Below are 27034 nucleotides of genomic sequence, written 5' to 3' on the forward strand. Positions count from 1 at the left end.
GAGTGCTGAACTATTTATGTACTGCATGCTATATTCTGCTATGTTAGGATATTATACAGTGACTATTATTAAATGCAGATGTAGCTGTACAGACGCTGTTTGTAGTATAAAATGGTAGGTATTTGTTGGTTTGAACTAACTGAATTCTTGTGTGCATCCTCCTTGGTTAGGTAGTTTCCCTGCCCCATTTCTGTGATCTACTTACTAATTTAGAGAAGTGAAAGCTAGGCCACACGAGAGCATCAGTAAAACACAATCTGATTTAGTGCTCTGTTAGCATTGGTTAAAAAGATACAGCTGATTGCAACCAATACAGTACTTCTCTGTCAAGGTACCTAAATAAACTGTTTGCACTATTAAAAGCTGCAAATCGATCAGTGTCTTCCAGTATTTCCTCATCTGAAATGTGCTGTCCCTGACCTGAGAGGCACCTGAATCAGCTCATACTGCTGGAAGATGCACGAAGAACGCCTTTCTATTTGTCAATGTACCTGTTTTATTGTGATTTAAACAATTTAATACTTTTAAAATGCCAATTACAACGGAAAATAAGTCTGAAAAAGCAACATTTTAAGACTTCTATAACTGAATTTATGATGAAACACAATATGTAACTGCATCTAACACCACACAGAACCTTAAATTTAGATTCAAGACTGAGTGCTGAAACAATCACTCGACAGATATTTGTCAACTATTTTAATAAGTCAATTTATCTGTAAAGAATTCCAACTATTTACTGGTTCAAGCTTCTCAAATGTTACAATTGGCTCATTTTCTGTTAAATCTTCGTAAATTGAAACAAGCAATTTGACAACATCACCACAGGCTTTGGGAGCTTAATCAAAAAATAATCAACAGATCAATCAATAATGAAAATAAGTTAGTCCAGCCCCAATTTGTCCATTTTAACACTTTCCAGGACCCGCAGACACCCTGGTTGTTCATGCTTAGTGATTCTGCAGGTAAAAATAACCATTAAGCAAACAATAGTTTTTGTAAACTTTATTGTGAAAAATCAAACAGACTGCTAAGATCAATATATATATTGATACAATGTTAATGGCCAGTAGTTCTGTTCAGCTGCAAATGTGATTCTTGAACAATGTTGTTGGAAGTCTGCAATTAATTCAGCCCATGGGACAAATATAGGTGACCAAACCCATGACCAAAAGAAAACAAACAAACAAACAAAAAAAACCAAAAACAAATCTGCCCTCTTTGAAGTCCTCCTGCTCATTACCTTCTGGTTTATAAAAAGAAAAGACTTCTTACTCTAAAAGTGAAATAAGAAAACTAAAAATACAAAACTTTGGTCTGCTTCCCTTCACTGGCTGCTTCGCAAATTCACTCCAGCCACAGAGGGCAGAAGCAATCAGCGGTTTAAAAACTGCAACAGGTTAACCTCGCTCCTATTGAAGAAAAATAATATCAACGTCATCAAAATAGGAAAGTTAGCCTGGTACTCACATTTTGTCAGTCGCTTATATGGTAGCTGAACTTCTGCTCTAAAGGCACGTCAGCTTTTACCTCCCTTACTCTCACATCTTACATATACAATGAGAACAACAGAACAAACACACTGACCTTAAATACAGAGTTAATCAAAAAAAAAAAAAAAATTGAAAAACAACTAGACAAGTTTGAGCGTACTGTGTAACAGCGATAAAGGACTTCCTTCATCGAAGCGCCGACTAGCCCCACACCCTTTCTAATCCCTCCCCAAACCAAAATGTGCCCTTTCCCTAAACCCAGACCGTCACTGCCCCCAAAAAAACCTACACTCTATCTTTGTACTCTGCACTTTTCAGATTGTACATGTGTATGTAGGTATGTAATGTATACTGTGTGTGTACATAGAGGAGTGGTCTTGAGAGGCTGGTTGTCTTGGGACAGCGCTAAGTGAGAGAAACTAAGGGCGTGCTAGTTTCGGTTCATGGGCCTTCAGTGTGCCAACAGCGTCCTTCACTGCGTGATAGATGATGTTCTTCACCTGAGGAAAACAGTAGAAAGTGGCTTTTAAAACAGTAACGGACATGGAAACAATCTCCTGCTCTAGAAGAAAACACTGAACGCTTCGCTTTTTACAGCAATCACAGCGGTAAAAGTAACAAACATGAGGAACCAGTTGGTGCTTGTGTCAAGTTTGGCCACTTGTTCATATACAGAATGAAGTCATAACAAAAGTAGTCATCATCGGTAGTCCTGCACATTGTTTACTGTCCATTACAACCTTCCCCAACAGAATTATTCCTGTCGATTATATCAAGGTTTCAATGTCATAACGTAACTGTGTTGCTTTTGCCCTGTTTGCTACGTGCTAAGTGCTGTCTGGAAGATATCTGAATTCACCTCAATATAACGGGCAGATAATTAGCAGGCTTTACTGTTTTGAACACAATGTAATTTAGTTGTGTTGCTTTCATGTGTCAATATTATAACATTTACAGTACATCATTTTTGTAAATTCATGCTTTTTATTAAACTTCTCCAAGCAACTAACAAGCCTAGTCTGAATTACACACCTCATAGTTACATATTACACTAAACAAAGCGACAATGTAACTACAAGTTCAGTTAAAGTACACCAACCTGTAGCTTGTCTTCGTGGTTTGTATGAGTAGTAGACAGGTGTCTGAACTCCTGAGTCAGTCTGAAACAGTGCCTCACGTGCTCAGGAGACACAAAGTCCTCAGCCACCTTGATACAGCTGTACAGGTTGTGCACCTGAGAGGGGAACAACAGAGAATCAATAAATGAGAGAAGATAAGACAGACATGTATCATAGGACACTCATAAGTGATTAGATGAGAATATATATTTCTCCCCATATACATTGACATGTCTGACCTGGTGTGGGGCTCCAGCGGGGATAAAGACAGCGTCTCCTAAGAACTGTACAATGGCCCAGCCCTGGACTCCATATTCATCATAGAGCCTGCGGCGGAGCGCCTGGTCCAAGTACCAGCTCTGGTCATGAATGGGATCGTGGTCTGGAGGATTCTCTTGGCCCTGCTCCTCCCCCACCTAAGACAAATAAACAAGACTAAGAGTCTACAGACGTACCTGCGGCTAAGCTACTTTGGCCCTGCGGTGCTTTTAAGCTAAATGCTAACCTCAGCAGGCTAACGTGCTGTGCCAGATTTCACAACAATCCATTAAATAATTGAGATATTTCAATAACAGCCAACAATGTCAACCTGCTGGTGGCACTAGAGGAAAAGTCAGAGGATCACCAAAGTCATTAGAATTGATCCTCTTGTGACCTCTTGAATAAATTTAGCAAATTTCATTGCAATGCATCCAACAGTTGTCAAGACATTTCACACTGAACCAAGAATGTCAACCTCATGGTGGTGCTACAGGGAAACATTTCATGATGATCAATCCAATAGTTGTTGGGATATTTCAGTCTCAATCAAAGTCAGACCGACAGCGCCATTCTTAAAGCTAGTACAACCACTGATGTTGCAACCTGAGGGATCAGATACTATTTAAGACAGATCTCTACTGGCTGCAAACCTTGCGGAGCAGTTCTCTGATCTTCTCAGCATCCTTGGCAGCGTAGATGTGCCAGAGAGCTCCAGGTTTCTCTTTTCCCTCGTACACCCTCCTCTTCGTCATTTCATCCACATCACCCTCCTCAATAGTGGTCATGACCTCTGGAGGATCAAACATAAACACCAACACACACATACAGGACAGCAAAGGGTTATCAGCAGTGTCTCTATGCTGACAGCACTCTACAGTGATGCTTCTTTTTAATGTGGCCTCTGACAACTGTGATTGTTGATGTATCAACATAACTACAACACTACCTTTGTTAATGCTTTCCTTTTTTTTTTTTTTTTAGAACTGATAACTGGATGTATCTTGCCTCAGTCTTGGGATATTGTTGGACCGCCAAAATAAATCTGCCTTTCACATCTTTCATAGCATAATTCTTAAGTGACCAAATTAATGTATATCCATCATTTGTTTGACAAAAATGACACAGAGCTGTAGTTCTCATCTGGTTCATGGCCTTGTAGTGGGTCACAGGTCCATTTCATGTCGACTGTAGGATTGTGTGGCCACTACAAAAAAAAACCCAACAAAAAAAGTTGTTTCTTTTTTTTCGTCTTCTTTTTTTTTTTTTTAAAGTGTACTGATTTGCTGATATCCTTTCATTTTAAAATACTGCTTACAGCTGCATCATGTGGCGATCATGACACACATCCCGAGCAGCAGTCCTGTGTTCATCCAAACAACTGTGATGTAAATCCGTCTAAACAGACTATTAATAGAGACTTGAAAATGCCACGGCAGGACCAATGTTTCTATTGCTAAACTATTAATTTTGAGATAACAGTTTACACTTTAAATGACTGTGGCAGACCAGTTGAGAACCACTGGGGCAGAGAGAAGGACAGACTACACAATCACAATCACATCCTGACAGAGAAGCTAACACTGCTGCCTGATTAACTTGTCATTTTAGTAAAAGTTTATTAGAGATTCAGAGAGTCAAGTGGAAACAAACACATTCAGGAATGATGGGTTTGTTTTGGTGGACATTCGTCTGCAACCAATGTTTCTGTTCAGTATATAATCACGTGTAAGTACTTAGCTGACATTATAGTGTGTGTATCTGTGTGTGTGTTCTGGCACAGTCATCATCATACCTCATCACTCGCACATATGACTCCTACAGCCTCAAAGAATGTTACCAGGCTAATACATTGAATGTGTTTTTTTTATGTGTGATATGTGTGTGTGTGTGTGTAAGATCCCCTGGCCCTAAGAAGAAGAGGGACCGTTAAATGAGGACAATATGGCTAAAGTCATACTGTTGGGTTTGTGTCACTGTAATGAGTGAGAGGAAACCTGCCAGGGAATAGGGAAGCCAATTCTAGATGCCCTTCATTCAAACTTTTTTTCCAACAGTGCAAGGACCAGAGCACAACTCATCCGATTAACAGAAAAATTAAAGACATTAAAGAATAAAGGAAAACCTGTACAGTCAGAATATATTTAAACTCCATGTCAATTCATGGAATTCATGTTGCAGCATTAATTGAATTGGTAACAAAGAAAACACATTTTAAACCCAGCCCTGAAATCTACATAAGAGAAGAAAGTGTGGATCTCCAAAGGGCAATAACAGAAAATTCAGTGCAATGTCTTATTCCCTACGTGTTAATAAAGGTTGCATTTACATAAAAATGTAGAAGGGGGTATAAACATGCCACGGTAGAAACTGTCAGATGGGTCACAGTGCTCTGGCCCCTACTGCACAGATAGTAACAGAGGGGTAGGGTGGAGGAGTGAAGAAGGGGAGTTAGTCAAGAAGAAGGGCATGCTACTTAAGTGATACAATTGAAAGTCTACAGACCTTTGCGTCCAGAGATATCTGCCTCTGTGAATGAGAAATGTTGCCACAATGAAAATGGCTCAATTAATGTGGCTCAATTAATGAAGTAGTGCTACAAGTTAGGGATGTCAACGGTTAACCATTAATCAGTTAACCACAGAGAATACTTTTGACCAGTCACACATGTCACTCTATAGGTTAATTTGCATACACAATACGCTACCGGCTGGCTGCTAGCTAGCAGTCTGAGGTAAAAAAAAGTGAAGCGCTAAACAAAGCTTGGAGTGGGACCATTTCCTCCAGAAAGGCAACAAAGTCAAATGTAAATTTTGTGATGCTACTCTTCCCCTTCCAGGGGGGTTTGATGCGTGCCAGTCCGAGGCCATCACCCAGTTGGATGCTGAATGATTGAGACTGATATGCTGCCAATCAGTGTGGTAGAGGGACTGAAAGAGCTAGTTTGGTACCTTGAGCCCGAGTATGTTATGCCATCGAGAGCTACTGTGACGACACACATTGAAAAACACTTTGAGGAGAAGAAGGATGAACTAAAAGTCAAGCTAGCTCTGACCACCAACTGCTGGACAGCTCTTACAAATGAAAGCTACATCACAACTTTTTGTAAAAATTAACCGGTTAGTTACCGGTTAATGGGTGTCGGTCTATCAAAAGCAAAATTAACCGAAACTGACATCCCTACTACAAGCATAAAGAGAGAGACGGAAAAAAAACCGAGAGAAAGTGTGTGTGTGTGCACATCCACTGACCTTGCTCCTGGTCTCCATCTCCTTGAGGTATGCCTACATAGACCATGACATTGACAGCATCAGACACATCGAGATGGAGGTTAGTGGTGCCCACCTTCCTGTCTTCAGACGAAGTCAAGCCTGAGGGAAGGAAAGACAAAGAGACCGTGAGAGATAGGACAGAGATGAGGACAAAAGAGGACAAATATGTGGTGAAGTGACTGAGAATTAAAACTCTCTGTCAAACTCAACCATTACTTCTCACCATAGGCATTGTACATCTTGGGTCCTAGGTCAGGACGCACAAAAAAGTTGGGCAGACGGGCAGCAAGGTTTAGGCGGCCATCTCTTTTTGTGTACTCGGGCAACGGGAGGTTATCCATCAAATCATCAAACCTGGGACAGGCATTAGAGAATGTATGAAAATAAGTGATATGACACTTTCACAAATATGACAATATTGTTTTGGATCTTAAATAATGATAATAATAATAATAATGAAATGATTGGTTCACAAATATTTTTTTGCATTCCCCCCCAAAAAAATAGCATGTTGCTTGGTGTTGAGTTTCTCACCGTGTGGGCATCATGTCCCTGAAGTCTTCTCCAGGAGGCCAATCCTTTAATTTCAACACCATTGGCTGACCCTCACTATCTTGCAGTCGCTCTGCATTTACAGAAAAACACATCAGCTACCATTGGAACAACATCAGTGGGGAATAAGTGTTGAAGTGAACGCAGAAACAATCCAAAGAACAAATAAGCATAATCTAGCAACAACTGTTTGAGCACTCACTTGAGATGACCTGGAAGCCGTCCCAGAAGTCTCGCACCTTCACATCAGAGATGATGGCACAGTTTCTACAGTTGACCAGGTCTACATCCTGGTCTCCAAACTCCTGACTGAAGGCCTCAGGCCGCCACAAGTTAGATTTCAGGCGTTTATGTATCCCTGACACCAATACAGGCTGGACACAAAGGAGAAGAGATTAGAGACATGACAGAGCAATGGAAGCAAAAGTATTTACAAATTACAACCCAATTTTCCTCAACAGTCGTCTTTCTTTTTCTGCTTTATTCCATCATGTTTCTGTGAAAAATGCGTCTGGAGTACTGATTATTTATTGTGGTTCTTACTTGTCCCTGCTTCCAACACTCTCTGAAGATCTTCCAGTTGTTGCTGTTGCTGGGATCCTGTAGGCAAAGGAGTCGTCCGTCACAGAGCCAGGAGTGTGAGGTATGTGGTTCCAAAACACTTAGGCCCATTACTCCATCTTTGCGGCCCCCCAAAACACCAAGCTCGCCCCCCTCAGAGGTTCCAGTCCGTCTGCCTTCTGCCTTCTTGGTCTCCACAACCGAGGCGATGATGTGATCCAGGAAGTTTGGAAGGCTGCTCTTCAGCTTGTCACTCTGACAGACAAAAGGGGAATTTAGGGTTACCAAACGATGTATGTATTTGTACTTACAGGTGAATAATTTTAAGTAAAAAATACTTTTTGTGAGTAATATTTTTTTTAGTTGTTCCTCCCTTCGCATTTTCAAAGTAAATGTTCTGGTCCGTTACCAAACCTGTAGTAATACAACTGTTCAAGGCATGAAGCTATGCTGCAATTATTCCTCATCTTAATTTTCTTACCATTTAAATTATTCTTATTGACAGTGTTTTAAGTTGGGATACACTGACTGGTTCATATGCATTATTTGATTAATTATTTGAATATGAAAAACTGAGATAAATATGAGACTTTAACACTGAACAAATCACAGTATTTTGCTTCTGTAGTTATCACTATTTCCTGTGATATTTGTCTATGGTACAATTTATCCTATTTGTCTATAGAGTTGTAGGAGAGATGTAACTGACACAAAAACATAATTAAGTGTTGAGAGTTATAAAATACTTTCCACATTCAAACAGACATCAGTCTGATTTGAATTGACACTAGGTTTTTCAGTTTTATGCAACCAGTGTCATACAATATATTTTTTGGGTGAATTGAACGCCATAGCCTAAGGCTAGCTCAGAAACTGATCTTGCTGATGGCCTTTTTAGTAGATGTACACTTCATAAAACTACATTGAACAAAGACGTTTTATACATACGCCTGCTGAGGTAAAGACGGAAGGGAATGGTACCCCACTCTCTCCAGGGCCCTGGGGAAGCTTGCCCGGTCCAGAGTTGAGCAGGTCCCGGAGACTGGACCCCTCAGGTTTGGACTGGGCCATGCTGGAGCCCAGTAAAAGGCTGTTAAATAGCTTAGGGCTGGAAGCAGAAGGCTTTGACAGGGCACCGAGTGAGTCCAGGCCAAAAGGAGGCCGACTGTCTCGACTCATCATGGAGCGCAGTGAACCAGATTCTGGAAGAAGATGGTGATATAATTTCAAATTCAATATTGATTCTGACTTTTTTTATGCACTCAGATTACACAGACTCAGCATTTCTTCTTTCCTACTTACCCTTGGTGTCATCCTTGGCTTTCTGTGTGGCCAAGTCTGCCAGCCAGTGCAGAGCGGAGCTGTTGCCCTCTCCTGATGAACGTGACTCCTTGACAGAGGACTGGGTGAGGTTACAAGGGGAAGATGTACCACTGGTGGAGTTACTAGTACTGCCCACAATTTCCCCGCCCCCACTGTCTGATGCTGCTGCTGTTTGTGTAGTTTCTGTTTTGATCGCTGATGTTTCTCCTTCTGATTTTGGAGTGTTGCCAATACCAGAAGCTGCAGGTCCGAGGCTGCTACCACTGCTTGTTGTAGACTGCTGAGACAAGCACAACTAGACATTAGAGCCTTAAAGTCAAAAACACCTTTAACATGTGTCAAAATGCAGAACTAAGAAAGAGATGAAGTAGCACCACAGTACCTGTGAAATACCATTGGGGGCACTAGGGCGCACTAGAGGCTTGGTGTGTCGACTGGCACAGGGACAATTGGCCTTAATACCCCACTTGCCTCTTGCTGAGTGCACCATATCACCTATGTTGTAAAGAGCTAAAAGAGAAAGGCAATAAAATCAATCATCACAATTCTTACTGTACCAAAACAAGACCATATGTAATACTTGTGATGCTTGTGAGGTGGGGATTTAGAGATTTACAATTCAATCATAATGTACAAGTCATGAGTGTTACCTGTCCCAGGTATGATCTGTGTAGGCATGAGGTTCTGTGGCTCATGAGGTTGACCTTTGGCACACTTCAACCAAGAGAAAACCTCATCCTCTGGACCTTCATCTACATCTGAAGGAAAGAATATATTGACCCATGAGTTTCCAACACACTCACCCTCAAAAGATTCAAATACCTAGAAAAGTTTAGATAACTGTATTAAAAAACGTGCAATAAAATCTAAGTTCACAATTCTCCAGTTCTTAAAATGTCACAGTGAGGACTTACCCTCCCTTGGCCTGTTCCTGCGAAGTCGATAGCAGTCCAGACACACTCCAAAGCCACACTTGCGACACACCCAGTGGATGTTGAACAGGGTAGTCTCACACACGTCACACATCTCCCTAACACCTCGTACAGCACGTTTCCACGCCACTTTCTCTGAAGGACAGGCCAAAACGTAACAGGGTTATATACAGGATAGACACTTCTGACAGGTAGTGTTGAGACTGTTGGGCCTCAAACCACGAGGTCACACAGAGAAGGCCTACATGTAACCTGTGAGGCCTGACCACAAGGTGCTTTTTCCTTTGTTTCCCCCGAGACAAAGGAATAGCACCAAAATGCTGCTTACAAACAATGGGAGTCCATTGCAAACTTCATTTCCAAGGATGCTTTGCGATTTTCACACCTCAGCAGGGAACAGTCAACATACAGTCTCTCATTGGCGGAGACGCTCCTGCACAGCAGAGTATCCTGATGATGCAGCCATGACATCACCGCCCCTTTAAAAACTGAACTCGCCCTGAAAAACACACCTTACTCATGTCACTGAGCTAGGGGTAACTTCTGTTCCTCTGTGAGTCAGCTTGACTAAAGGGGGTACCCCACGCACATGTTTTCCCCTCATCGAAGACTCCCCTCACTGGACGAGACGAGACTTCGCCCGTGTTCACCCGAACACATTCCTGGAACCAACAGAGACCACTGCTCAAATTCCCTCGGAAAGGAAGAAACGGAGTTTCTTCAGGAAGACGTGGAACTTGGTCAGATAACGTCAGATAACGTTGGACAAAGCTTTGCCTTTCCTTATCCGCCATCAGACACGTGTGTTTTTCACGGAATTGGGTGAGTGCAAGATGCCGACCACCAGGCGGCGCCATCTTGCTTCTGTCTAAACAAGACACCGCAGTACTTCTGCCATTTGGTTCTTGCGTGACGTGACTTCCTCCCATAGTCACGTCCGCGTCGCAGACCGACGACATCATCACGTCAGGCCAAGTTGCCATCTTGGCGTGCACACACACACGCATTCCCCTGCATGTGTCCAACCCTGTACATAGCTGTTTGTGTTTTGTTTGGTAGAATTACATTTTAGAATAGTTGTTTATTGAATGAAGCATTTGTTAACTTTGTTAATTTTGCTAAGTTTAATAAACACTGTTATATCTTTAAAGAGAAGTTCTTTTGTCATTATTGTGTGTAACATATTGTTAAAAGTGACTGATTGAAGGAGTCAGAGCTCAAATTCATCCCTCTTTGTTCACCCGTGAATGTTGATATCTCTCAGATATTAACATTCTAGGTGAACTCCTTTTAGGAGACTACCTTGTTTGGTTATTGGTCCCGGTTTCCAGGTGGTGCCCCGTATTTGTTAATTCATATTAATAATTCTATTAATTGTTATAATTAGTTAATTATCTTTGATAATTGATAATTATTGCAAATAATCAACTGTCTTCCTCACAGATCCAACAGTTGGTGCCCGAATTATTGATTAAGGTTAATAATATCTTGATTTCATAATTCACAATTATCATAGATAATTGTGAATTATTGCTAATAACCAAACACACTCCTGCCCGTCCCAACAAGACAAAATCTATCACAAAACAATACATGTGAAGATGAAATGAGTGAGATCTCTAAATACTCACGGTGAGGTTCCACCATCATCATGGCCTCCTTCTCAGACATGACCAACTGACAGAACTGGTCTCCCACATTGGCCAGGATGTACTTGGATGTATCCAGATCAAGACCCTCCTGGACAGCTGGTGCAGGTAGCCACAAACCCATGGCCATTGAATCGCTCTGCTGGGGGCTCAGGAAGCCTTCCACACGCAATACACCTTTACGAGTAAAAGCCAACCTGGTCACAAGCAAAAAAAGGTTAATTCAGTGACAAGTAATTGTTAAGAATCATAGCTGTCTCTATTCTGATAACTTTCCTTGATGACGCTCAAACATACAATCCCAGATACTGTTGTAACCAAGTGCACAGGAATATAATCGCTTACCTTCTGAAGTGGAAGAAGCGACAGGCCACATTTGGGTCATCGTCATCATCGCTGTCTTCGTCTGTATTGCGATATTTACGGTAACGCTCCAGACGGCACTCACGACACTTGTGCAAGTGAGGGGCCACATTGATGCAGGAGCCATCCTGGAGGAAGGACTCACCAGACTGTTTCAGACGACGCACCTTACTCTGATCTTTTAGTACAGACTGGCCCACTGGAAGAGATAACTTGTGTTAATTCCATTGCTTAGTTTGTTTATGTCACCACAAATGCTTCTGACATTATTAAGAGTGGACCAGACTTACCTTTGAAAGGCTTGTTACGCGGACGGCTCTTAGCAGCCCCTTGGACTTTAGTTTTCTGCAGCAAGGCCCCATCCTTGGCAGGGTGTGGTGGTCCTCCTGGAACTTGGCCTTTCTCCAGACCTTCCTCATTCTCACTCAGGTCTGACAAGTCACTGTTACTGCTAGAGTCTGAGTCCCGTTTGGATGATTGGCCTCTTTCTTCCAACGTAAACTTCTGAGTCTGGCTCTGGTCAAAGGACACAGGTACCTCATCCATTCCATCAGGGCCAGCGCCTCCAAACATAGAGGAGCCTGAGGTGGATGTAGGCATCTCCCCAACCTCCTGCTCCTCCTTTGTCACAGTCCCTTCAGTATGTGACCTCTGAGATGAGGCTGGTGCTGGAGACGAGGAAGAGCTAGGTGAAGCAGCTGCTGCGATTGCTGGGAAAGGAGAGGACAGAATCCCCTTCGGCGGCTCTGCCATAGTGAATAGGTTTGGCTTGCTGTCTGAGGCAGAACCAAGGGCCTGTGGCTCGGTCCCAGAGAGGCCAGCAAAAGATGTGTGGGAAGCTTTGTCCCCATATGCCAGAAATGGATTAGCGGGCTCTTTGGAGGCCTGCAGAAAAAGGTTCTGGTGGCTATCTGAAGTGTTAAAGCCAGATTGCAGCCCTAAGCCTCCTGCAGACGTTCCATTATTACTGCTCTTCTTAGAAGTACTTTGGGCTCCAGACGTTGCTGCCAGACCACCAATACTTAGACCAGAGCCTCTTCCTCCTGCAGAGCCACCCATGCCCTGGAAGGCTGATGACGACTTGTTGAGCACACCATTTCCCGTTGGATGGGCCTCAGGCACTTTTGGCTGCTCAGGCTTTTTCAGCCCTTCAGCGGGGGTTGCAGACTTGAAAAGGCTTGGGGGCTCTTTACTCAGGCTCTCAGACACTGTGGTGAAGTAATTAGTGTCCTTGGACTGGGTCTGACCAGCAGCAAGGGTTGGGATGGAGCCAGAATTCTGGGTCATGCACTGGAAAAACAAGTTTTGGTCTTGCTGGGATTGGGGCTCACTCTTTGCGCCACCAAAGCCGAAGCCAAAGGGCCTTGGAGTGTCCTGGGGGGTTGTAGTAGTGGTAGGAGCTCCATTGGTCTGAGAGGTAACATCTCCAAATACAGGAGCAGTGGGCACAGCCTGGGGCAAACGAAAACCAGATGCAGTCTTAGAGCCCTAAGAAACAAGACAATGTGCATGCAGCAGTTAGACTGTGAGTGATGATGATGAAGATCAGGTAGTCTGCTTGCGTTCAGTGCAATAAGTAAAATTATATTGATAACAGGAATAAAACTGTGATGGCCTGCAAAGGCATCATATATTGGTATTGTCTGTACTGATCATATTGATAATCTTACCTCAGTCTGGCTTCCCCAGGTGGGAGCCTTAGGACTGAAACCCACAGAAGCAGAAAGTGCCACACTAGGGCCACTGTCATGTGAAGACCAAGAAATGGTGACAGGCCCCGGGGAAACAAGAGCAGCTGTTTTGGAGTAAGCCGACTGGGAGGCCTCTTCTCTGTCTGGCTGGGGGGATGGGGAGACCTTGGGGGCTGGAGCTCCGGGGACCAGGCTTGGCATCTGGCCTAGTGAGGGAAAAGATGTGGTGGAGAAGGGAGAGGGGGCTGGTTTGAGGGGAGGAGGGGTAGGGGTATGAGTAACGGCAGTGGTGGAGTCCGCTGCCCCTTGTGTGGGGATTGAGCGACCGTTTTCTTTGACGTGGACAGGATAACGAGGAGTAGTATTTGATTGGTCCATCTGGAGTGAGGAATTGGTGTTGGGGGATGACACTCTGCCCTGAGGAAAGGTTCCTTCTGAAGAGCTTCCGTTTTTGGTTGTGCTGCTGACTCTTTCGCCAGAGTCTCCACCCCACATCACTGTCCCGTCCACTGGCGTTTTGTTCGTATCGCCACAGTTTTGTCCATCAGCCCCCAAGTCTCCTGCTCCTTTAAAACGTTTCAAGTTCATGTCATCCTCACCTTCGGAGGCAGTCCTACGTCTGCGACCACTATCACCCTTCATCGTTTCACTGTCCTTCCTTCGCCGCCCATTCTTACCAAGCTAAAAAATGTTAGAAAGTACTTCTATTAATACGTTTTTTTTTTTAAATCAATCTTAAGTTGAAAACATTACAACCATTTTAACTTAATATACAGCACAGTCTACCAAATCTATGTAGATTTATAATAAGATAACTTTACCTCCTCCTCTGCCAGCATGACATGTATCACACGAGGATCAACCATCTGATTTTCTTCACCCTACAGCAAAAAAAGGTGTTATTTAAGAGGCATCCTTTGACACCATGAGCAGAATACAGAATATATTTAGGCAAAACATAAGCCTTATTTACCTTGTCCATGGTAATATCCATTATGTGCGAGATAGGGTCGTGCTGTGAAACCAGTCCTGAGGCCCAGCACTCCTCAAACTCTGGCTGGTACACACGAACCCTGCGTCCTTGAATAGTGTATGAACCTAAGTGCAGGAACAGCCAGAAAACCAAGAGTTATGTTCTGGCACATTTAAAGGAAAAACAGGGAATGCAGAATGGCTGGTACAGTAGATCGTATCTAAATTAGGGAAAATTGATTTTGTCTGAAGCATGAAAGAAACACCACCAATAGCTAAGCAGCATTACAGAGAGACTTGGCAGCAACTTGCTTTCTGTTTATTTAAATTTCTTGCTCAATGTTTTTATTGAATTTGCATTCATAGTCTATAATACAAATATGGATATTTTGCTTTTTTCTTGTTTGAAATTACTTCACTAAAACATCATCTTTATCTGAAGCTTCTGTCTGCATTTTTTCTAATCTTAAGCAAAAGGTCAATGACGCCACAACTTTTACATACTCACATCTGTCTTGTGTGATTAAATATTCCATTTATATGATTTAAAAGTTGTAAAATTATATTCTGCATGTGAATTCATGGGTGAAAGTCTGGTAAATATAGACCAGCTGCAAATAAGGACACAGAAGACTAAACATGAGGGAAACACCAGATAGCACATGGAGGTAATAAAGGAAAACAAATGAAAATCTGGAGAAAGTTAGGTCTTACCCTTCCTGAAGATCTCCTGCAGTTCAAAGTCACTACGCCAGCTGGAGATGGCAGCCTGCAGGGTGGGCTGCTCCAGCAGCAAAGGATTTCTTATGTCTTTATCAACCTGCAAAAGGACACAAAACACACTGTCCTGAGATAGTGCCAATACAGCTACAACGGAGGAATAACTTTGTCACTGAATTAACAATTACTGTCAAGAAAAGGAAAAAAGCAAACCAGCAAAACATTGATAATATCCTAAACAATTTGTCCAACATTTATTTTCTGTCCATCATTTTACCCCTTAACAACACTTCTAAACAATTAACATACTTTGTAAAACTAGCTTACACACCTCAAATCTCTGGACTGATTTGTTATCAGGCAGGAACTCAAAATTTTTGTTTCCAAAATATTCCACTGGAACCAATGATCCTAAACCCACTCTGTCCACTAGGGAGCGGAAGGCCTGAGGAAAAAAGAGAATAGCATGTAATTCTTTGACATATGGACAAGAACATTCAGGTCAACAGTAAAAGATTTTTAATCTAAAAAGGATGTAGATAACTGGATTTTTAAAATGTAATCTAAACCATCTAGGCTACTTTCCTCAATTTACTGTGTTTCAACTCAAAACACTCACATGCACAAATTAATAAACTTCAGGCATAAGCACAAACAAAATTAAAACAAGAATTTAAGCAGTAGGATGAGCTGGCATCGAGTGAGCCTGGGCAGTGAAAGGCGTCTGTAGCCCATATCAGGGTCAAATGACACTTTCCCTCTTCTTTTTTTAAAGTGGGGAGACACCAGAGTGAGGATAAAGTGCAGATTTTAATTCCAAATAAATTTCAGTGACCTGGAAATATATATGTATTTAGATGAGATTTGAGATTTTTCATGAAGTGTAAAAGTTGCCCCCACTTGCCCCAACAGTAGAAGCTTCATGCATGGGGGGGGGGGTACACAAATTTAGCTCTTTTCCTGTGTGTCCTTCTGACTTGTATGCATGACTCAGACGTTCAAGCTTACACCCATTGTCCAACTGAGTACTCACCAGACCAGGCCAGGCTGTGGTTGATGCTGGGGCTCCAGTAGTCCCAGTACTATCACTCCGGTTGGCCCAAACGATGGAGTCTTCCACCAAGACAGCTTTCACCCCCTCGTCATACACTTGCACCCAAGAACACCGTTGTGAAGCGTTCTCAAACTCCACAAATACCTGCAGTTGGAAAAACAGAGAGAAAGAGAGCATAAGCTAAGGACTCTCGATGGACAGTTTTTTTAAAAGTATCAAAATCGATGCAGCAGAACCAGACATAGTCTTTTTTTTACTCCACCACTGACAGTTTGGTCAGAGATGTGTTATGCTAGTAACTGCTATTGTAACCTCAAGCTGTTGCCTCAAGCAGAGATGAGAAGCAGGCTACAGAGGTCCAGCAACCTCACTTCTTTCTACCTCCACAACCCCAGACTTTTTATTTTTATTTTCAAACTTGTAGTCATCAGCGCCACTGACTCAAGCAATATCAATTGGGGGACATTATTGGACTTAACGCAGTTCCCTCTGGTGCCACAAATGATTTTATACAACTTCTTTCATATGTGCTGCTGTGACTTGTAAAACAGATTTGCATAAAATTGGCAAGTTCCTTTTTATGTGATTTTCAGTGACCTTTTCATAAAATCTGAAGTTCAAGCAACTAGTAAATCAAATTCATTAAAAGCACAGTAAAAGAATAAATATGAGCACGTTAAAATCTTCTAAAGGTAACATGAAGAGAAAAAAAAAAAGAATAACTGCAATGTGACTGGCAACCTACTATCTGCCAGTCCTGACAGGGACACAGACACTTTCTCAGTGACCAAAAGCACATTAGATATTATCTCAAAATGTGGTCAACTAGCAAAGGAATGTGTGCATATACTCTTACTCCCTAACTAAACTACTTTAGGTTTATTTAGACTAGTGCAGTGCCCGTTCAAAACGTGCCTGTTTAGAATGATTGCTTATTATTTCTCGAGAACCGCATATATATGTAGCAATTGGCAATCATATCAATTAAAACTGTATGGACTAGTGGTGCAACGGATCGTAGTTGATCCGTGATCCATGGTTCGGCACGCATGTGAACCGCAGATTAATTGCAAAATTTAATGTGTCAATTACGACAACGTAAACAAACTGCTGTAAGTACAATTCATGGACAGACAGCGCGTCACTAACAGCGATTTTGAAGAGCAACGACCAAACTAGCGTTTAATGGCTCCGCAGTGACATCTACAGGTTTATTTACCCACTGTTTAATGTGCTGTAGCTAAGCAGCTAATTAGCTACAAAGCTGCTAACTGATGTTAGCTGTGTAGTTTTCTTTGGTGGATGTTTGTTTGGCGGCTCATTCAACGAGCTAAACTGCAGGACAAGACATGTGTTCATGTTTGTAAGTTATCATCAAGTTTTGATGATGTGGACACAGGCTATTGTTTCATTCACTACCATGTTTAAAAGAGGAAGGTATCAGGCATCATATTGCAATTCAATGTAATTTAACAATTAAGCACTGAATATTTTATGTATTTTAAGATTTTAATTAACATTGGACATCTTGAATGTTGTTTTCATGTTTTCATTTAAGACCATGGGCAAAAGTTTCTTTCTGTAAGTGTTTTAAAGAATGTATGGAAAACAAAGTCCCCCCCGCCCCCCCTTTTTTTGCTGATCCGAAAAATGATCTGATCCGTGACTTAAATCCGTGATACGATCCGAACCGTGAGTTTTGTGATCCGTTTTAATCAAGGCAGAAACTTCACCAGTAAGACTAAACTGAGGTTGAACCATAAAAGCAGCTACGGCCTTCCATTAGTTGATTCTGCTGCCAAGCAAACGTGTCTGCACTCTTATTGGCTAGTTTTGCTGCCTCCACCCGTTTTTTTCGTCTGTGTGCGCTCGCTCTTTCCTGTCGAGCAGTTTAATTGAGTAGGGCGCCTGCCTTTGTCCTGCTCTGCAAGTCAGAGCCCAGAAGCTCTGCCCCACTGTAGTGTGACGGTGTTTATATCAAACAGCCCTCGCTGCACTCAGACATGGAGCTGAGCAGTTCACTGTTTGCTTGTTTATTCAAAGTTAACTAATATTAAACGTGTTGTGTGTCCAATTGCACCAAAAGAGTGTCTTTCTCCACAATAAATCACCTGTTGAGTGTTTGATGATCGTTTATTCGTGCTTTAGAACGTAACAGCCATGAAACAATCAGAAAATAACGTATTTCTAACATTCATGGGCTTTCTCTCTCTCAGAGAAAGCTTTCCAACACTGTCTCTCTAGCGCTCGCTCCCTCTCTCTCTCTCTTTTTAAAATGAGTCGGGAAACGCAATACAAAGCCTAACTTTTAACGTTATCAAAGGAAGACAGATGTTGTCCCCTCAATTCTCTCATGGCAGGGTTGTACAGCTCTGATCATGCAGTCGCAGAGCCAATAAGCTCCGCTGCTGCAGAGTGGAGCGGCTCGCTGATCGCTTGTTTATTCCAAGTTTATTAATTTTGAACGTGTTGAATGACTTAATTGTACCAAATTTGAGACTGTACTCCCTTGTGTCCCCAGCAATACACCGGCCAAGTGTGAAGTAGATCAGATGAACGGTTCTCGAGATATGTGAAGAACAAACACACATACATACATTCAGACCGACAGACAGCGATTCTTTGCTTTGTATAGAGAGAGAAAATAGCACAAAAGGAAAATGTCTATGACAGTTTGGCAGAATCTGTCTGCATCTAAACTTGAATGTGATACTTGTACAATATGATCATACACCAAAGACACTCAGATGTCAGATTCTCCCTGAAATGGTAGAGCTGGTTGGGTCGCACATTGGATTTTGCAAAGAACAGGGATGTGACTGACTCATAATTCCTCTGACTAGATCACAGGAGTGGCTGTCAATCATTATTTATCTTTTATTTATACTGTATCTAGGTACTTTTTAACAAAGAAAGTTGATTATTACTTTGCTTCAAATGGTCTCGTTACAAACAAGTTAAAAATTCAACCTTAATATAAAACACAACATATAAAGACAATCTAAAAGCATATTAAATGCTATTTATTTAACATGCACGTTGTATATTCTGTAGTAAAAGCAGGGCACAAAATTAGCACCAGCCAACAGCCCAATACTGGTAAAATATGCAAGTGGCTGGTGGTAGGTAGATTTGCTTCTCTCACCAGCCAAAAAAATAATGGTAATCTATTGAGTGGCTGCTAAAATGTGAACATTCACTAATCATTTGGCCGGTGGACAAGAAAGTTAATTTTGCGCCCTGAGTAAAAGTATAAAATAAAGAAAATAAGACACTGAACTAATTTGCACCTGGAACCTTAAATGATTTCAAGAAAATTGCTTACAATTGTTATTTGAATATGAAGAACATGATATATTCCCACTTGGGTTGCTAGAATCAGTCAGGAGTGGATCGACATCAGTCATTGTTCATTACAAATGTCTCAAATGGATGTCCCTTTTTTGCACATTACTATTTATCTGGGTTCAGTTCGATGACTGCAACAGCCCCTTTCTTATCAATTCCCTGCTTCACACTCACAGATAATGACACCTGGGAGATGCTGAGCACAACCAGAGACTTATCTGTTTGCTACTGCAAAGTCCCATGAGAGCAGTTTGGGGGCTAAGTGTTTCTGCTCGAGGGTTTCTCAACTAAGCTTAATGAGAGAGGGGCGAGCGACACTGTAGCAACTGAAACTGCAACAGAGTTGAGGAGACAATCAAAATAGATCCTGAAAGAATATTCTGTGATTACAGTAACCCTGTTCCTTATTGCAAAATATTTTGGTTATGCATCCTCTTTCTGTATCAAAATAACCTAAGATGAACTGATTCACACTTTATGATCAAACTACAACTACACAAGGTCACTATTCTCATACTCTGTGTGTGAGATTCATACCACTAATTTATCACACATACTGAAGACACCATGACATCTCTTATTTGTAGGGCTGTAGTCTGCTGGTCGACTGGTCGATTAGTTGGTCGATATGCTCTCGTCCGACTAAATTCTCATTGGTCGAATAATCTCTGTGTTATTTTCATCAGGAGAAAAGTGCTACATCAACAGCTTTCCACGAGTAATCCATTATTTCCTTCGGCGGGAGGGACAGACTAACAAATTACCTGTGAAAACAGGGGTGTATCCAAAACACCCCCATCGTTTTCAAAACTTTGAACTTGCCCAACCTAATGGAGACTGCTGGGTCTAACCGTACTCAATGTTTATTGACCGTACTGAACATTTACTGAATCTGTGTTTCTCCATAATGATAACGAGAACCCCCGCCAGGCCAAAAAAAAAAAGTTTTAATATTTGATATCCGAATGAATGGATATTCATTCAGAAATCGACAGCGTTTGGGAGTCTCTGTGCAGTTGTGCAGCTGTTTCGGTACGTGAGTCAACCTCTGTCGTTGCCTGGGAAACTATTGGTAGCGTGGCTCCGTTAAGGAGTATGTTTGCGTAGCGAGTGGGAAAGAGCGAGGGACCGAGAAGTAACGGTGGATGCGAGTGGGGCAGAGGAAAAGGTTAGTAGTAAGTTAATAAATGCTAAAAAGTCACGTCTGTTGTTACCCCAAATGCTGGAAAAGTAAAGGGGGTTAGCTCCAAAGTTAGCAACAATGGGTTATCCTAACCTGAAGACACAAAACAGAGAAATACATAACAGAGAAATGTGTGGCTGCTGAGTTTACTGTGCACTCTATCCCGTTAGCGCCCACGCGCGACTAATCAATTAGTTGAAGATTAGGAGGATTTTAGTAGGATTTTAGTCAACCAAGATTTTCTTTGGTTGACTACATCCCTACTTATTTGTCACAACTGTAAAGCTGACAGTGGAAGTTTATTATTTTGTGGACACAAGTTAAGAAAAACAACACATACAGCTCCATGTTTGGCTACATCTGTTTTATTTGACAGAGTAAGATATGAGAAACAAACTGAAGTGTTATCAGTTGGCCACATTAAAAGTTCATTGAATGCTACTGATGGTTCAGCATCAGCCTACAGTGCAATCTAGCCAGCAGATATCTGCATCAGGATTCATTTGCTGAGGTTGTGATAAATCTATCTCAGAGACTCCTGCCTCCACCCCAATAGAGTGGTAGTGAATGGATTTATGTTTATGGTGCTCACAGCATTGAAAATTTACATTAAAAATCACTTTCCAGAGACAATGCCTCCATTATTTTAGATAATACACAAACGTTGTAAACCCTGGGCAAATGCAACCATAAATATTTGCATGGTTAGTACACTCATAATACCAGACATCAGAGATCTCTGATGATTTCTAAACGTACAGCAGTGCTTGACTACTAACAACTAACTAACCACTAACAAACCTACACCCCTTACATTTTGTCAAGGAAACACTTCTAAACTCTTTAATTGTTTCCACCAGTTTTAACAACGAAACCTGGGAGATTATCCACAGTTTCTATGAGCAAAGCGTGTAGAGACTGACCTGTGAGTCTGCCTGGCTAGATACCACTATAGGTAAATGAAGAAATACAGTATGTTGTGTTTTTTGGGTCGATCGACCCACTAAGCAAAGACCACCTGATGCATCAAGTGTAAGTTGTCTCCACCTTGTTAAATGGTTGATGGACTGTGAGAACACTAGGGACTAGGGGTTTAAAGGTTTGTGTATTTGTCCTGAACTGTTTGATACAGGTTCAGGATGTTCAATTCGGTACACGACTTTCCTCAGTTCAGTATGCTCCCTGACACAAACAATACTCCACTTACTTCAATGTACGGAATAATATTTCCATCGCTTAAATTCCACCTGTAACGTTTTGGCAGTGCACCACTTAGCTGTAGCATTCGGGTAGCAATCTCATGGATGTATGCTCACCGGCTTAACCAAGTTACCCTGGTTACCCATGCTCATGTAGTGTCACTGCCATCATTATGATTAAAATATGCTCCGTTATCCCCATAATCAAACAATATCACATCTCACTGCCCCCCTCTCCTCTCTGTGATGGTCAGCTTTGAGTGAGGCCATTCAGAACGACTATAAACACATTTGACTTCAGACGTGGTCAGACAAATTGTCAGTTCTGAGTGACAATAAATGAGCATAACACAACAGTCAGCAGGTGTCCTGACTCCTTGCAGAATCAGAAAAGTTATTTTCCTTTTTCCACTGCAGCACAACTAATCATGGCCAATAAGCCTTTGTTGGATGTTTATATTTTTCAAAATAAAAGGACTTAAACATTATTTTCTACCTTTCTTTTTTTCCCTCCTGTACCAAAATCATACTGAACAGTGACCCCAAATCCAAGGTAGATACTGAACCGTGAATTTTGTGTATTGTTACACCCGTACTAGGGACATCCGTGGAAAAAAGTCTAAGACTTTATCATTCAATCCCTGACAACTGTAGCGACACTGTAGCAACTGAAACTGCAACAGAGTTGAGGAGACAATCAAAATAGATCCTGAAAGAATATTCTGTGATTACAGTAACCCTGTTCCTTATTGCAAAATATTTTGGTTATGCATCCTCTTTCTGTATCAAAATAACCTAAGATGAACTGATTCACACTTTATGATCAAACTACAACTACACAAGGTCACTATTCTCATACTCTGTGTGTGAGATTCATACCACTAATTTATCACACATACTGAAGACACCATGACATCTCTTATTTGTAGGGCTGTAGTCTGCTGGTCGACTGGTCGATGAGTTGGTCGATATGCTCTCGTCCGACTAAATTCTCATTGGTCGAATAATCTCTGTATTATTTTCATAAGGAGAAAAGTGCTACATCAACAGCTTTCCACGAGTAATCCATTATTTCCTGCGGCGGGAGAGACAGACTAACAAATTACCTGTGAAAACAGGGGTGTATTCAAAACACCCCCGTCGTTTTCAAAACTTTCAAAACTTTTCAAATCCGAGGTAGATACTGAACCGTGAATTTTGTGTATTGTTACACCCCTACTAGGGACATCCATGGAAAAAAAGTCTAAGACTTTATCATTCAATCCCTGACAAAGTCTGATATGTTGTATTTCATGTTAGTCTTGTCATAAACCTAAAAAAAATTCTATCTCTAGTCTAAACAAATCACACAGCCAATCACTGCATGCCTCTGACGGAGCAGTGATTGTCTTGGATTACTGTAAAGAGTTAGAAAAAGAGTTACTAATCTGATTATATTTCACACTCCAGCATTCACTAGGAAAAGGGGTGACACCTGAGTCGTGAATTAAAATGTGGATCTTTCAGGCACAATACTGAACAGTGAGTCAATAGAAGAAACATGTTGAACTCAAGCAGGTTTCACTGCACTTCTCCTGTAGACGTTTAGACAACTCAAGAGACCAACGACAATACACCAGATGCATACACCAGTCAAGCACAGCAGCGTAAGGAAAATATAATGTTTATGTAGTCATGTCTGCATTAAATGACACTGGCGTCTCGCTGCTTCCGTAAACAGATCAGTTCAGAAATTACCAATATTATACTTAAATGACTTGAAGTACTATAAGGTGGTTATATAGCCTCAAATCTATAGTTGGGAAACAAAGACAAAATCAAACTGTACTTCCACACTGATTAAATGTGAAGCAAGATTTTGTCACACAGCATTCTACGGTACAAAATTTAATAATAGGCTTGTGGACCTAAAAAAAAAAAAAGAACCACAATATCAACTAAATTTTATCAACTGGCTCCCAAACAGAGTATGTGAGCAGTTCAGAAAGGGAGCAGAACTGTGCTATTTTGCCTTGAGCATGAATCGATTTTTGAAAAGCCAGTGTCTGTGTTCTCTTTGAGCCAAGATGATGCTCCTTTCTCTTAGCAAGGTGAGTTCAGGTATAGCCTGCAGTGAATTTATGTCTTGCTTGGAGCATTTTTCAATCTGCATGTTTTGGACACAACCGGCCAATAGATGGGCTCCCCAACAAACGTGATGTTTGTCATGTTGTCATATTGTCAGACTGAACTAGGACTGATATCAGTCCTGTGTGTAAAACCACAGACCTCTCATTCATTTGAATGGGGGCAGTCTGGCGGCGTAGCGGGGATGTAAACAGAGAGGGCTCTGGCAGAAGAACACAGAGTCGTCTGGCTAAAAAGTTGTATCTGGCTCAACTTACAAGCACATGTATTACTGGTAGATTACTTTATAAAATCATCATCGAATTTTTACTGTTTACCTCACAATTGTTATGACCAAATAGTTGACACCATGAGAACTTTCCAGAGTTGTAAAACCGTTGTGCAGGGTTTTGGAGTATGATTAGCTTTTAAACGCCTTAATGGGACACTCAAACTGGACTTCCGGGATTTTATTTCGTTGTCTACCTGAAGCAACACACTTCCACCACAGCAGCCCCCTGCAATGTTTTAAGGCAGGACTGTTTTCAGTATGAATGCCTGCTTACCAGGAACTCCAATTTTTTCCTTATTTTCCTCCAGACCTTTCATTTCTGCCCCTAATTCTGTACAATCAAGAAGAGGGGTGATAAAACTTGGAACATGGAGATGTAAAACATAGAACTGTCTTTTTTTCTCAGCACAAAAATTGGAATGACCCCTTATGACCTTATGACATATAGAGAAAAATCATGACATGTGTTTCCTACTCACTGAGAAGATGCGCCTAAATGTCCTTGTTAGTTTGTCACAGTAAAAAAAGGATTTGTGAGTAGGAGACAACTTGTTGGAACAACTAATGTGCTTTCTTTGGCTCCATCCCTATGTATTAAAGACCTTAATCCTGAGAACAGAGTAGCAGTGTGACAGTGCTGTGAGGAAGACCGTTGACACACAGGGAAACAAAACTTCATTGATTGTCCTGTAATCGTTCAAAAATTCAATCCCCAGCCACATTAATCATTTCTGATGAATGTACACCTCAGGAGAGACCCAGTCATGTTCTTCAAAAGACTACAATGTGCACATAATTCAGAAGAAACAATCACACATTTAAATGTTTTAGCCTATTTATTTCCTACAAAGAAAAAGACTTCACTTCTTTGTCAACACAAAAGAACCTAAGATAATTTTCCCCCGAAAAACAAAACTGTACTTTACTGAATTTTAAGCCCTTATCCACTCAAAAATATGTTTGTCTTCTTGTTCCTACAGTTTGACACTTGAAGCTGTTTTCACATTCATCTGCTGAAAGTGGAAAGTTTCTCTGAGCTCACTGAAAATCTGATTTAAAGGGGTGGACCTATGAGCAGGATTTGTGACATCACAACTATTTCTGAAGCCAATCCTGGTCCAATATTCAACTTACACAAGTGTGATGTGGAAACTTGAAGCCTCCAGTGCACTAACACTGAGACTGGACATTACAGTCCAGCAGATAAACTTTTTAAAATAAAAAAATATTTGAATATTCGTAGTTTCTGGAATTTTTAATGAGGGAGAAGGACTAGATATCATTTTAAAGATTTTAACACAAATTATTCACACAAAGTATTAAAGTTGAGTATTTTATATACATCTTAAAAGAGGTCTGAGGGGGATCTTTAAACATAGCCCTAGTTATTATTCCTTTTATCCTCATTCTTTATTATTTTCACCTATGTAATTTTTATTTAATTAAACTAAGATAATGAGTAATCACTGTTTTATTACCTGTTACACCATGACATTTTATAAAGTAACACACAAATCATGTGTAAATGTTAATTTAAATATGTATTTACTAAACTTTGCAATTGCTTACTATTCTAACAGCTTGCACTGTAACTATGAGGTATTTGGATGTATGTAGGTCACCTGCCTCCACCCCAAATTATTACAAATCTCACTCAACTGTCTGTGCAATCCAGCAGCCCTGCACAATGTAGACTAAACACAGCTTTGAAATGAGGAGTTGCCCTCATTCAAGTGGTTATTAGATTACCAACTTGTTCATCAGTCTGTGCATTTAACAACCTGGATGCCACAGTACGGTGGCAGGAATTCCTGCTTCACCCTCATCTGAACTTGTGAGGCCTTTAAACTAGACTATCGTTAGCAGGTAAATGACAAGCTAACGCTGTTGTGACACTGCTGCTTTACCAGTGATTTATTACAATATCGTGGACGTTTAGTTAACGCTGGCGCATCTGTGCTATGCAAGTGATTGCTACGAGGTAATAATTAATGTTACGGGAGGTGAATGTCATTCGTTAAAAAGATAGAAAGCGAACAAAGCAAAGGCCAGAAAATCCCCGGCCTCGAGTTTAGCTTCGCCTCACTGCCTCCGAGCTAAAATACGTACAAGCTAACGTTTAACTGCCAATAAATGCACAAACAGCAACGGTTAAAACTGAGCGCAGAGGAGCTGGAAATCATAGTTAATCGCTGGGACACGTTTTAAAGCTGAATTTGTTTGGTTTTTAGTTACGCAGCGCGGCAGCATTAGTATGTAAACACTGACCGTCAGCCCTGCAGCAGTGGTTGTTGTTGTCGCCTCTCCTCCGCTAACCTCCGGAGCGGCCAGGCCGATGACGCTGACTGCTCGCACCGTCCCCCGGAGCCAGTCCCGGGCCCAGGCAGCCTGCTCCGGCTCGGGTCCATTAGCGGACCTGTCGTCGTCGAGGAGCAAAAGCAGACGCTTCCCTATCAATTCAAGAGAGTCCCCCATGGTTTGCTCGCAAGCTAGCTGCCTTTTCAGTGAGCCACCATGAACAGTGTAACTTCTTCGCTCGGGATTGAGAACTCAACAATGCGAGAAGACGCGCAGGAAAAATAGCTGCTGCGACTTTGTATATCACGTTAAAGCGCAAGAGAGCTCGTTTCAAGCGGTGCACCGGAGGGGGAGGGCACGCAGCGGCTGACCGAGGCACGCCAGGAATTCACGGGAGTCGAGATGTTATTGTCCTCGCTGCTGAAGCGACTATCCTACTATGTCCGCCATTGAGCCCTGCAACAATCAAACGCACTCCTCGTAGACAGGCAGCACTGCGGAGACAGAGCGAAAGTCTGCGGCAACAGCGGCCTCTAGTGGCCGGTGTTACAACACATTTGGTGACCCATCAGATTCTGTGACCTGCAGTGATTAAAGTAGTACTCAGATCCTTTACTTAAGGGGAAAGTATCTGATATATTAAATAAATT

At 41.6% G+C, this 27034-nt stretch overlaps 1 protein-coding gene across 4 annotated transcripts; it reads right to left on the reverse strand.

Moving 5' to 3' along the window:
- Positions 1-990: 990 nt before the first annotated feature.
- kdm3b (lysine (K)-specific demethylase 3B) lies at positions 991-26880 on the reverse strand. 4 transcript variants are annotated; one of them, XM_067599051.1, is made up of 25 exons: positions 26355-26880; positions 15938-16102; positions 15236-15349; positions 14899-15004; positions 14186-14310; positions 14034-14093; positions 13192-13893; positions 11812-12973; positions 11504-11720; positions 11141-11355; positions 9492-9644; positions 9228-9335; positions 8960-9087; positions 8557-8857; positions 8203-8456; positions 7237-7509; positions 6896-7067; positions 6676-6766; positions 6365-6495; positions 6121-6240; positions 5375-5398; positions 3523-3662; positions 2851-3027; positions 2593-2727; positions 991-1993 (listed from the first exon to the last, which is right to left on the reverse strand). In XM_067599051.1, the coding sequence occupies exons 1-25, from the start codon at positions 26559-26561 to the stop codon at positions 1913-1915; spliced, it is 5361 nt and encodes a 1786-aa protein (XP_067455152.1). In that variant the 5' UTR covers positions 26562-26880; the 3' UTR covers positions 991-1912. The 4 variants fall into 4 exon arrangements, with proteins under 4 accessions (XP_067455152.1, XP_067455149.1, XP_067455148.1 ...); XM_067599048.1 differs by having other exon boundaries at positions 8557-8854; positions 11812-13009; positions 26355-26879; XM_067599047.1 differs by having other exon boundaries at positions 11812-13009; positions 26355-26879.
- Between the last annotated feature and the right edge of the window lie 154 nt (positions 26881-27034).

This window comes from Thunnus thynnus, chromosome 9, assembly GCF_963924715.1.
Source record: "Thunnus thynnus chromosome 9, fThuThy2.1, whole genome shotgun sequence".
NCBI classification, from domain to species: domain Eukaryota; kingdom Metazoa; phylum Chordata; class Actinopteri; order Scombriformes; family Scombridae; genus Thunnus; species Thunnus thynnus.